A 14,203-nucleotide genomic window follows, 5' to 3' on the forward strand; every position below is an offset into this window, starting at 1 on the left:
GAAAATAATAAATGTCTTGCTTAGTTCAATTATAATGTTAAAGTAGATGCCTTCAAGTAAAATATAAGCTCAGTAACTGCATATTTACTTAACATTTATATCTGTTTAAATTAGAGGAAATATTGGTATGACTCTTAAAAAGCCTTGGAAAATTATAAGTCATTCATATACTTATTTGAGGTTTCTAGAATAAAATTTTTCAGGATAATTAACAAGTTAGCAAACATGCTAATATTTCCTTTCATTTCGCTTTAACATTGTATCATGATCTTTTTAAGTTAATGAATTATCAAGTTTTCTTAAATGATAATGTTTATATTTCTCATGGCAAATTTCTTGATTTTTCCATATTATATTTCCATAGTAATACACTTAAATATATTTCTACCTAGCAAATATAGACAGAAATGTTTAAGAACCTGCAAAGTACAATACAGACATAGAATACTGCCATGAAAATTATAAAAAATTGGCAAAATTGTAAGAGTAAATATAAGCAATGTACAATAATAGAAGGATATGAGTAGCAAATGTATTTGTGATGACTTTTACTAGATTTTAATACATATATTAAAATCTTTAGGACGATACACATGCTTGAATAACCTGTATATTACTTGGAAAGCCAAGGAACTTTCCTTTCTAATTTGTTCACACACTAATTTCGTTCATGAAGAACCAAAACTTACCTTTGAGTTCAGGCGGACACACACAAGAATAACTGTGAAAACCACTAATACATCTGCCAAGGCCACAGGGGTTTGATTGGCACTCGGTGACGTCCACTTCACAAAGACTGCCCTGAAAGCCAGGCAAGCAGACACACAGGTGCACTCCATTTCCTGGAGGAAATTTAATATCTGACACACATGATCCACCATTCAAGCAATCACAAGACTTCACAGTCACCTCCAAAAGAAACAAAAAGTAAATGCTTTATTCTTCAGTAAAATAATCTTCAGTTTATGCCTTAGAAATTGTGTTAGGCATGTACATTTAGGTGGAAGTAGGACCAGATCACAAGTTTTGAAAAGAAAAAAAAAAAATATATATATATATATATATTTAATGTAAAAGAGTATTTTAAAATATAGTTTAATAAGGTAACCTTGCCAACTTTCAAGAGCATAGTCAAAATATAAATGCTATGGATAATTTTTTAAAATGTTACAAGATACAGGTGCCTGGGTGGCTCGGTCCGTTAAGTGTCCAACTTCAGCTCAGGTCATGATCTCGTGGTTCATGGGTTTGGGCCCTGTGTCGGGCTCTGTGCTGACAGCTCAGAGCCTGAAGCCTGATTCGTGGATTCTGTCTCCTTCTCTCTCTGCCCCTCCCCTGCTCACATTCTGTCTCCCTCTCTCTCAAAAATAAATAAAACATTAAAAAAAAACGTAAAATGTTACAAGATAATCAATTTCTATGATGCAAGTGGAACAACTGGAAAAAAATCCTTAAGGTGCAAAGCAGTTAGTCACATGACTTATCCCAGATTGTAGAGAGTAAACAGTCATTTGAATTATCTGGTTAGCATGACATAATACACAATTGCCCTTCATACCATTACTTCTCTGGGAGTATGTCCCAAATTTCAAGTGAATACAGGGCACAAAAACAGTATTAATAGCTCGTGACTGATAATATCAAAAGAATAGCCAATAAAAAAATGACTTCACTTGAAGGAAAGGGTATAATTCTCAATCTTAGGTTTATCATAGATATTTCAGACAGGTGGACATGAATGCATTCTTTACTTAAGTAAACTTAAGTACAGGAGCAAATGGTCTAGGAATTCGTCACATAGATCCGTGCTCTGGACTTGAGACTCTACCGAAGATTTTAAATTCTGACAAAAATAGCATTTTGGCAGTTTAATTTTCCACAAAATGTTGAATAATTTAGTTCCTCTTCAAGAAGAATTCTATTTTAAGTTTCAAATAGTTACTGATACTGTTAATTAATTCAGTGGCATTTACGTAATTATAAATATTACCATAATCGTGAGCCTCGTTTCAGCATTGCAGTCATCGGTAAAAAGTAGAGTGAATTGCTGTGGAGTTTGGGACTCTGCTTTCCACATAAGAAGTCCCGTAGAAGAAACATTTGCTCCCTCGGGACCTGAGTCCAAGGCAAAATGGATGTCAGAGCCTTCAGGATCGACAGCCGTGAACTGGAACACAAAGTTCTCCCCGAAAAATGTCTCTAATTTGTCTTGTGGCATTTGAATCAGTGGGGGTTGGTTGTCTGTCAAAGAGAAAGAGGTTATTTTGTACTTGTGTATAAAGAAAAAGGAAAAGGGAAAGTAAAGTATGATGCAAAGACCTCAGACTGAAACATTTTGATGAATTTCAAACTCCCCTAAAACTTCCATTACCTATGCTGGCTCTTTTTCTTTTTTCTTTTCCTTTTTTTCTTTTCTCTTTTCTTTTCTTTTCTTTTCTCTTTTCTTTTCTTTTCATATTCTGAATAAATTCAATTGCATTCTTAGAAAATTTAAAAGTAACTGACAGGTGCAAGACTTCAAACTTTGCTACAAGGGTGTAACAGCACTTTGAACACAGCATAAAATACATAAACATATCTGCATTTCCCAGACTGGATGCATCTCCTTTTCTGTCTGAAATTATTTCTTGGTGTTGACCAACTCATTGCTTGCTCTTTCACTCTCTCTTCTTCATCCTCTGCCCTTTTCAGCTTTTCTTTCCCCTCAACACCTCCTTTAATTTCCCCTTCACTCTCCATGACTGGATTGTTCATTTAACCCCCCCCTCCCCACCCGACCTTATTTTCCTCACTGTACCTGCCTCTCCAGTAGGAACTGGAAGCCATATAAGTCACAGCCATCCTCTGCTCCTCAGAGTCATTTCCCATTGCCAAGCTCACATAATGGAACGGTGGTTATTTCAGAGGACAGAGAAAGCTCCCTTTGCGCTCAAGTAATGCTTTAAAACACTTTTTTTATATTGTCATATTAAAAAATGTCCCCCTTCCTTGGCTTAACACATGGAAGGTATAGGCTTTTTCATCACACTGGGCACAAACACTTTCTGCTTGCATCGACAAAGCACTGATGCCAAGAGAACGTGGTTCTGGCTCCCATTCTGCCATCACATATCTTTGTACAATTTACTGGTTTTAATTTCCTCACCCTTCAATATGAGAAATTGGGATAGATGATTTTTCCAGCCTCCTTAAATCCTTGAACATTGTAAATCTATTATGAGTCAGTCATACTCAAGCCATTAAAAACATAGACACCAATTCAGAAGTTATATTGTGTTTCCCTTATCTTTTGCACTTAATTCTTTGCCAAATTTGTACTGTCTTCCCATAACACCCCATGAGTCTTGCACCTGAACCATAAATTATCTGAAAAATGGTCTAATACAGTAATGAAATTTGTATACACAATAATATATATAGTGATGTTACAAAGCACTGTATAAATACAAGGTTCTAGGATTCCTTAGCTAAAATTACATGGGGATAGGAGGAGGGAGTAATTATATCTTGTATTTTATAATGCCTGCTTGGTCTTTGGGATGAGGAAAGAGAATGAAGAAACAATTATATGGAATTATGTATAGCTGTAGTTAAGAAAGTGAAGACATTACAGGCCAGAAAGGAATGGCAGGAGATCTTCAATGTGATGGACAGAAAAAATATGCAGCCGAGAATCCTTTATCCAACAAGTCTGTCATTTAGAATAGAAGGAGAGATAAAGGTCTTCCCAAACAAACAAAAACTGAAGGAATTCGTCACCACTAAACCAGCCCTACAAGAGATCCTAAGGGGGATCCTGTGAGACAAAGTACCAGAGACATTGCTACAAGCATGAAACCTACGGACATCACAATGACTCTAAACCCATATCTTTCTATAATAACACTGAATGTAAATGGACTAAATGTGCCAACCAAACGACATAGGGTATCAGAATGGATAAAAAAACAAGACCCATCTATTTGCTGTCTACAAGAGACTCATTTTAGACCGGAGGACACCTTCAGATTGAGAGTGAGGGGATGGAGAACTATTTATCATGCCACTGGAAGTCAAAAGAAAGCTGGAGTATCCATACTTATATCAGACAAACTAGACTTTAAATTAAAGGCTGTAACAAGAGATGAAGGGCATTATAAATAATTACAGGGTCTATCCATCAGGAAGAGCTAACAATTATAAATGTCTACGCACCGAATACAGGAGCCCCCAAATATATAAAACAATTACAAACATAAGCAACCTTATTGATAAGAATGTGGTCATTGCAGGGGACTTTAACACTCCACTTACAGAAATAAATAGATCATCTAGACACATGGTCAATAAAGAAACAAGGGCCCTGAATGATACATTGGATCAGATGGACTTGACAGACCTATTTAGAACTCTGCATCCCAAAGCCACAGAATATACTTTCTTCTCGAGTGCACATGGAACATTCTCCAAGATGGATCACATACTGGGTCACAAAACAGCCCTTCATAAGTATAAAAGAATTGAGATCATACCATGCATATTTTCAGACCACAATGCTATGAAGCTTGAAATCAACCACAGGAAAACGTCTGGAAAACCTCCAAAAGCATGGAGGTTGAAGAACACCCTACTAAAGAATGAATGGGCCAACCAGGCAATTAGAGAAGAAATTAAAAAATATATGGAAACAAACGAAAATGAAAATACAACAATCCAAACGCTTTGGGACGCAGTGAAGGCAGTCCTGAGAGGAAAATACATTGCAATCCAGGCCTATCTCAAAAAATAAGAAAAATCCCAAATATAAAATCTAACATCACACCTAAAGGAAATAGAAGCAGAACAGCAAAGACAGCCTAAAACCAGCAGAAGAAGAGAAATCATAAAGATCAGAGCAGAAATAAACAATATAGAATCTAAAAAAACTGTAGAGCAGATCAAAGAAACCAAGAGTTGGTTTTTTGAAAAAATAAACAAAATTGATAAACCTCTAGCCAGGCTTCTCAAAAAGAAAAGGGAGATGACCCAAATAGATAAAATCATGAATGAAAATGGAATTATTATAACCAATCCCTCAGAGATACAAGCAATTATCAGGGAATACCATGAAAAATTATATGCCAACAAACTGGACAATCTGGAAGAAATGGACAAATTCCTAAACACCCACATGCTTCCAAAACTCAATCAGGAGGAAATAGAAAGCTTGAACAGACCCATAACCAGCGAAGAAATTGAATCAGTCATCAAAAATCTCCCAACAAATTAAGAGTCCAGGACCAGATGGCTTCCCACAGGAGTTATACCAGATGTTTAAAGCAGAGATAATACCTACTTCTCAAGCTGTCCCAAAAAATAGAAAGGGAAGGAAAACTTCCAGACTCATTTTTTGAAGCCAGTATTACTTTGATTCCTAAACCAGAGACCCAGTAAAAAAAGAGAACTACAGGCCAATATCCTTGATGAATATGGATGCAAAAATTCTTAATAAGATACTAGCAAATCGAATTCAACAGCATATAAAAAGAATTATTCACCATGATCAAGTGGGATTCATTCCTGGGATGCAGGGCTGGTTCAACATTCGCAAATCAATCAATGTGATACAGCACATTAATAAAAGAAAAGATAAGAACCATATGATCCTGTCAATCGATGCAGAAAAGGCCTTTGACAAAATTCAGCAACCTTTCTTAATAAAAACCCTAGAGAAAGTCGGGATAGAAGGAACATACTTAAACATCATAAAAGCCATTTATGAAAAGCCCACAGCTCACATCATCCTCAATGGGGAAAAACTGAGAGCTTTTTCCCTGAGATCAGGAACACGACAGGGATGTCCACTCTCACTGCTGTTGTTTAACATAGTGTTGGAAGTTCTAGCGTCACCAATCAGACAACAAAAGGAAATCAAAGGCATCAAAATTGGCAAGATGAAGTCAAGCTTTCACTTTTTGCAGATGACATGATATTATACATGGAAAATCCGATAGACTCCACCAGAAGTCTGCTAGAACTGATACATGAATTTAGCAAAGTTGCAGGATACAAAATCAATGTGCAGAAATCAGTTGCATTCTTATACACTAGCAATGAAGCAACAGAAAGACAAATAAAGAAACTGATCCCATTCACAATTGCACCAAGAAGCATAAAATACCTAGGAATAAATCTAACCAAAGATGTACAAGATCTGTATGCTGAAAACTATAGAAAGCTTATGAAGGAAATTGAAGAAGATATAAAGAAATGGAAAAACATTCCGTGCTCATGGATTGGAAGAATGAATATTGTCAAAATGTCAATACTACCCAAAGCTATCTACACATTCAATGCAATCCCAATCAAAATTGCACCAGCATTCTTCTCAAAACTAGAACAAGCAATCCTAAAATGCATATGGAACCACAAGAGTCCCCGAATAGCCAAAGTAATTTTGAAGAAGACCAAAGCAGGAGGCATCACAATCCCAGACTTTAGCCTCTACTACAAAGCTGTAATCACCAAGACAGCATGGTATTGGCACAAAAACAGACACATAGACCAATGGAATAGAATAGAAACCCCACAACTAGACCCACAAAAGTATGGCCAACTCATCTTTGACAAAGCAGGAAAGAATATCCAATGGAAAAAAAGACAGTCTCTTTAACAAATGGTGCTGGGAGAACTTGACAACAACATGCAGAAGATTGAAACTAGACCACTTTCTCACACCATTCATAAAAATAAACTCAAAATGGATAAAGGGCCTGAATGTGAGACAGGAAACCATCAAAACCCTACAGGAGAAAGCAGGAAAAGACCTCTCTGACCTCAGCTGTAGCAATTTCTTACTTGACACATCCCCAAAGGCAAGGGAATTAAAAGCAAAAATGAACTACTGGGACCTTATGAAGATAAAAAGCTTCTGTACAGCAAAGGAAACAACCAACAAAACTAAAAGGCAATCAACGGAATGGGAAAAGATATTTGCAAATGACATATCGGACAAAGGGCTAGTATCCAAAATCTATAGAGAGCTCACCAAACTCCACACCAGAAAAACAAATAACCCAGTGAAGAAATGGGCAGAAAACATGAATAGACACTTCTCTAAAGAAGACATCCGGATGGCCAACAGGCACATGAAAAGATGCTCAACATTGCTCCTCATCAGGGAAATACAAATCAAAACCACACTCAGATATCACCTCACGCCAGTCAGAGTGGCCAAAATGAACAAATCAGGAGACTATAGATGCTGGAGAGGATGTGGAGAAACGGGAACCTCTTGCACTGTTGGTGGGAATGCAAACTGGTGCAGCCACTCTGGAAAACAGTGTGGAGGTTCCTCAAAAAATTAAAAATAGACCTACCCTATGACCCAGCAATAGCACTGCTAGGAATTTACCCAAGGGATACAGGAGTACTGATGCATAGGGGCACTTGTACCCCAATGTTTATAGCAGCACTCTCAACAATAGCCAAATTATGGAAAGAGCCTAAATGTCCATCAACTGATGAATGGATAAAGAAATTGTGGTTTATATACACAATGGAGTACTATGTGGCAATGAGAAAGAATGAAATATGACCCTTTGTAGCAACATGGATGGAACTGGAGAGTGTCATGCTAAGTGAAATAAGCCATACAGAGAAAGACAGATACCATATGCTTTCACTCTTATGTGGATCCTGAGAAACTTAACAGAAACCCATGGGGGAGGGGAAGGGAGAAAAAAAAAAAAGAAAGTGAAGACGTTATACGACACATAACTATGATTTGGGGTGGTTTTGGGGGTGGAACAAAGTATCCAGACATTATCTGTACCCACTATTATACTCATGAGGTCCCAGAATGGTAGGGCTGGAAGGCACTTAATAGGTTATTGAATCCAGATAATCTCATTTAACAGGTGATGAATGCATAGCCTTTGGAATTTAAATAGCGAAATGCCTTGTCACAAAACAGAAAAGAAGGCTAAGAGCAGGATATAGAGCTTTGCTTTTGGTCTCAAAGTAATGTCTTCTTTCCACTAAACCCACCAACCTTCAGTGATGGACGTTTTATGTGTTTACATAGTGGCCATTCTGCTGGTAGCTGTATGACTTGTACAAACTGTGTGTAGCTGAATTAATCATTCTGATTTCTTCCATTAATAATTCACATTTGCTTTCAGGATCAAATACTGAAAGGAAAATCCCATACCCTATTATAGTATAATCACGGAAATTACATAAAATAACATGTCATCTTGTATTACGTTCAAGCAAAGTAAATCATGCAGTTAGGAAAGATGCTAAATAAAGCACAGTGTTCATCTTAAACACATTTATGTAACTCGTGTCTTAAAAATCACTTAAAAATTATCTTGTAGAGGAAATATTTGTATTAATAAAGAATAACTTACTTTCTAAAAATGACCAAGTAAATTTTGAAATTTTTGGTCTACAAATCAAACAAGGGCTGGTAGGATTTTTATCTCCTTCAATGTAGCAGAGCCCATCGATAATGCAAACATTTTCCTAATGGAAGTTTTAAAAAGAGGAAAGCAATTAGGATACCGTTAGAGTTAGTGTTTAGGAAAAAATGTACATAGAAAGATAGCATCATATATGTTGATCAATCCAGGGTAAGCATGTTATAAGTCTGTTTTGCTTAGGAAACATTTTTTCATGTGTCCTAATCATAAATGTATGTTAGAAAACAAATCATTTCCTTTTTGTTTAATTGCCCGTGGAACTGATCAATAGGGAAGGAATAAGAAAATACATACAGCTGTATCTCTGTGTAGAATTTTAGCTTATAAATAACATGGAAGACAATCTGTGTTTTCTTCTGGTCTTTCTTACTGCTAAGTCAGGCTGAAGTGCTCTATTTATAAAGAAATGAAACAATTTTTTCCCCTTGCTCATCTTACAGAAACACATATGTTTATAGCTATTTTCCCTTCCTCTAGGATCCCACTATGTCCTCTGAACAGAGCAAAACTGAACCAGAACCTTGGCATAATGATGCACACTTGACAATGGATATCCTTATACAAAATAGTGGAAAGAGAGGCTGATCTGCAAAAAAATAATTTTAAATGTAGCAATAATTTTCAACCTGGGAAGAAGACCAAATTTTGTTCAGCATATATAAGCTTTGCCCATTTAATGTAATCTCCTTTGATGTCACTTGGAACACTGCACAAAAATAAGAACAGAACATTCGCAACAATGTAAAACAATTTTGAATTACAAAATTTTAAAAGTACTTACTGTAAAACATGTGGAAACAGAATATTTAGGGGAAAATAAAAATCAAACAACTTTGTAAAAACAGAAACTTCTAGGGCACTTGGGTGGCTCAGTCTGTTGAGCATCTGAATTCAGCTCAGGTCATCTTGTGGTTTGAGTTCGAATCCCGCTTTGGGCTTTGTGCTAGCAGCTCAGATCCTGGAGCCTGCTTCAGATTCTGTGTCTCCATCTCTTTCTGTCCCTCCCCTGCTTGTGCTCTGTCTCTCTCTCTCTCTCTCTCTCTCTCTCAAAAACTAAATAAAACATTAAAAAAATTTAAAAAGTAATTTAAAAACCCCAGAAACTTTTTACTGACATGATCTAATTGCTAATCTCAAGGGAAAAAAAAAGATTTAAAATTCAAAATAATGATACTTTTCATTTTTATCTACATAAATATTATTTGATATGCTTCTCAATTTTGAATAGCCAAGTAATATTACTTCCATGGTATGTATTAAATCAGCAACTGGCATATGAGAAAGATATGGTGATAAACCCAACAGACTGCACATAGATTAAGAGGGTGTGGCTGTGAGGATTCAGCTCAGGCTGGGGTGTTCTGTAATCTCGTAAGTAGATAATTGCATGGTTCAATGAATTTATTTGCCACACACACACACACACACACACACACACACACTCCCTATAAAAGTGGTAGCCTTACACATTTTACAAGCTCCATCAAAATGCATGTCATTTGCCACAAAGAAGATTAGGCACGAGCAGAGAGACATCTAACTGGAAAATCTTTATTACTTTTTAAAAGGAATGTAGTAGGAGTTAAAATTCAATCTGAACCTCCCCTTTTAATTTTTTTTAAGAAATAAATAACCAGCCACTTGAAAACATTAGAGGCAGAAATCTCCTTGCCATTTCACCAAGAGTTACTGGCAGAGTAACAATTTCAGTTAACCTCATATAAACTTGAGGAAGGCTTTTCTCTATTAGTATTTCTGATATGAAGGTGAAAACAACTAATATGCCTTTAATATGCCAATAGCATGGGAAATGAAAATACTTACCATGTAAATGTGAAAATAAGTGAAAAACTGCTTACCTTTATAGTACATGAGTCTTTTCCATAGAGACCACAAAGTTGACAAGCCCCATCATAGATGATCATTATTTTGGGATTACTGAACCTGTAACCATCATTAGATACCTGTAAGATGCAGTTTTATAATAAGATAATTTGTTCTAAATGTGGCTTCATAAATTCATTATGAAATTTTAATACATAAATATTTACTTTATTAATAAATATGAGACTGTCTTTTCTTTTTTACCTTTAACTGCCACTTCGCAATTGGCTTCTCACCCATCAGATCTAAGGTATCAGACTGCTGAACATCAGGGGGCAGCTGACAATCAATAGTTCTGCTATTTTGAAAAACAATATGCGTGTAGACAGCTTTTCCAAGGACCCAATTACTGCTATTATACTAAAGGCATAATAAGAAAGCAATTAACTTCTGTTTAATTATGGAAATTCCTTGCTAATAAACTACATATAATCAAAATATAAATCTTAAAAAATGCATGGCTGGTATAATGGAATATATAATGAATGAAGTAATAAAACTGACATCAATAGTGAATTTTATCCAGAATAATATAAACCATATATACCTTAATTAGACGTAAACTGGTTCTAATGCCTCATGCATTTCTTACAGGTGTAAATCAAAGAAGTTATCAATATTGGTCATGTATAATGAATCGCCAAGTAATGAGTTTTGTAGCAAGAGGAAACACATTTGACTATGTAGCTGACACACAGTGGTTTGATTTTCTGCCCAGAAACTCTCTCATTTCTTCTGCAAAAGCTCTTAAACTTCTACTTTTACTTGAAATTGCTCTGTCGGTCCTCCATCCATATGGTTCTCAGGACCTTCTCATGTTTTTACATGACCCATCTTCCTGGCTATGCTTGATTGCTCTGGGGGTGTATCTAAGCTGAGTCAATGCTTTGATTATTTGGAATGTTTCAACTTTATACCAGAGGGGATACTGGGCCAGTATGCTTCTGGTAGCTTCACGTGCAAGATAAAAAGTAATGGAGATGTGGGTGGCTGTATTTTTCACTATGTGTAGGAGGCTAGTATACAGTAAAAGGGAAAAATGAAGCCCACAGAGAAAAGCAGAACTGAGACAGACAGATACATACACACACACACATACATACACACACACACACACACACACACACACACACACAAATTCAGATATACTGAGTCTTCGTGGTGTTCAAGTCCCAAATTCAAGTTGTTCCTGAGAATTCAGCAATTACATTCTTACCCTGATTTTGTGAAAAGCACACTACCTTAATAATAAATCCTATTTTTGATTAAGGTAATTCAAATGAATCTATATAACTTGAAACTAAATTCTAACTGGTTTACTCTATTTAATAACTCAGTGGCATATCATATTTAATCTACACTTAAAGTATAATTTTTTAGTATTAAAATGTATTGGTATTAAATGTATTAAATTACTAAATGTACTAAATACATTTAGTATTAAAATGTATTTAGTATTAAAATGATCTAAAGAGGAAAAGCCGGAAGAATTTTCTAGGTACTGGTAACTACATAGAAAGCTAAAAGGATATATTTTATTGCCAATATTTTGACTTAGATTTTTCTTTTAAGTTTATAACTGTATAATGTTTTCAATTGCTCAGAAATGGTCAAGGACCATGTTGATGCTTCAGTATTGTGAGTCTGCAGGAGAAGGAAAGGAAGGTAAGAACATGCTCATCTGTGGCTAGCAGGAAGTATCTTAAGATCTGAGGATTGAAGGAGTAGGCCACAGTACAAATCTCCATGTTTGAGGGGGGTATGTACAGTCTGGCCAAACAGATCAGTGGTTTCTCTCTAGCGGAGGGGGACTGCAGAGGGGGACTGACAACAGTGTTTCAGAGTAGTCATGATAAGGACACTTAGATGGATACAGCGTTTTGTGTATTGAAACAAGATTCCAGCCAAGTCCAGAAATCATTTCCCCTCCTGTTTGGAGAAGCCAACCCCAAATAAGGAATAAATGGAGTTATATTTATTTTCCATTCATCAATATTTTGAGAGTACCTACATGTGCTGAGAATTTCCTGATGAAGAAAGATCACAGAGGAAAGGACAGACAAAACAATTTTAATACTGCTATAACCAAGATTCAAGTTAAGTTCAGTGAGAGAGAAAGCATCCATTGTGTCTATCACGGTCAAGGGAGGCTTTTCTCCCTGAAAGTAGAAGAGGAGACTGCCGTTTGGACACCTGGAGCAGAATTGGAGAGACTACACTTCAGTGAGGCTGGAGGGAGGAGCAAGTGAAAAGGGAGGGATGCATGAGACAGCATGAGATTTTAGTATAGTGTATGCAGGCGGTTCAAGGTTACAAAAATAGACAGGAGCTGGATCACAAAGGACCATTCATTTCTGGGAAAGCTACTTGAATTTAATCTTACAAGTATTTAAAAACTGGATTCTGTAAAGTTCTGGCTGCTTTTCGTAGAGGCAGAAAGTGAAAGAAAGGATTGGGTGCTTGGATCTCCAGATAAAAACGTGTAAAATTACTATTGCAAAAGTAGAAAAGAGCAGCCATAATATGCTACCTTTCATGTAATAAAAGAAGGGATTCATCTGTTCCTTTGTGCAAGAGAAATGCAGTAAGGACAAACCAGAAAATAATGAGAGTGGATACCTCCAGGGATAGATGGGAATGGAATGGAAAGAAAGGGTAATGGACAGAGCAGTATAGATGAAAAGACAGTGATATTTTTCTGTGTGAATCTTCCGTACGGCACCAACTCCCAGAACCATGATTTTTTTGCTTACTTTCCAAATAAATAACTAAAATCAAGTAAACTGTGGAGGAAATTTAAAGCAGAATACAAATACTCAAAAATAAACTGAATGGTATTACAAATGAAATAAACATCCTGAACAGGGTGCAAAAATATAAGTAAGTTTGGCACTGGCTAGTGAACATATATATTTTCTTTCTCTAGTTCTGTATAGCGTGTTAGAGAATTTCATAGTGTGCTCTTTATTTGTCAGATATTTAGAAAAAAGTCGTATGAGAATAATATCACAGCAAATAATACATCTGAAAGTAAGTACAAAATGTACTTTCCAAGAGAATACAGACCTATAAAACTTTTTGGCAAATAACTTAATTGTCATTTGATTTATTCTGCCACAAACAGTATAATGTCTAGTCTCTTGAGGAATACTGAAGTGAATAAAATTATGCATACATTCCATTTTCCATTGTGTGTCTTATTTTTTCATTGGGATTAAAATATTTCATGGCTCATTATTAGAAAAGCTCTACTCAAAAAATCCTGAAATAAGAATATTTTTCTTGTATAATTCTTTGAAAAAGACAGACACAAAAGTTATTTCCTCCTTAAATTCTCAATCCCAGGATCACATTTAGCTTTAGCAATTTAGAGAAAAAGTATAAAGAATGCTAAAATGTGATTTTCTGTTTTAAGTTTTCAGCTTACCCCAGTATTTTCAAAGGGCTTTCCTTAAAATAAAAATCCACTTGAATAAAGAAAAGGAAGACCAATGATTGATGATAAATAATCATCAAAATAAGATATAGCTTGATATACCAATGTTCAAACTGAGTCATTATGTCTGTCGTTTGTAGCCCCAAGAAAGAAAAACACTATTTTTATTTTGAAATCCATAGTAAGGGAAATATAAAGGATGAGTGCAATTAATCTTCACTTTTTGTTTGGTAAAAGGGAATTGTTCATATCTCTACATCCCCTAAGTCATACAGATTTGTCTTGGGCAAAAATGATCTCTATTTGTTGTGGTTTTACATTTTAATAAATGCAGAAGCTTACATATCAAGCTTAATATTACTTTAATTTCTTATTATGACTGGAATAGTGAGCCAATACTGTAATAAAAATTATAGAAAATATTTTAATATGGTTAATG

The 14,203-nt window shown here is 35.6% G+C and overlaps 1 protein-coding gene across 1 annotated transcript in view; it reads right to left on the reverse strand.

Annotated features, from left to right (window-relative positions):
- The window catches only part of VWDE (von Willebrand factor D and EGF domains), a 77,113-nt gene that overhangs the window by 24,298 nt on the left and 38,612 nt on the right, over positions 1-14,203 (reverse strand). The window contains exons 14-18 of the mRNA XM_049641555.1: positions 10,533-10,688; positions 10,304-10,408; positions 8,373-8,487; positions 1,991-2,241; positions 690-909 (exon numbers count right to left, since the gene is read on the reverse strand). Of these exons, the coding sequence (XP_049497512.1) occupies positions 690-909; positions 1,991-2,241; positions 8,373-8,487; positions 10,304-10,408; positions 10,533-10,688 (847 nt within the window). The remainder of the gene's footprint in view (positions 1-689; positions 910-1,990; positions 2,242-8,372; positions 8,488-10,303; positions 10,409-10,532; positions 10,689-14,203) is intronic.

The sequence above is a fragment of the Panthera uncia genome, chromosome A2 (assembly GCF_023721935.1).
Source record: "Panthera uncia isolate 11264 chromosome A2, Puncia_PCG_1.0, whole genome shotgun sequence".
NCBI classification, from domain to species: domain Eukaryota; kingdom Metazoa; phylum Chordata; class Mammalia; order Carnivora; family Felidae; genus Panthera; species Panthera uncia.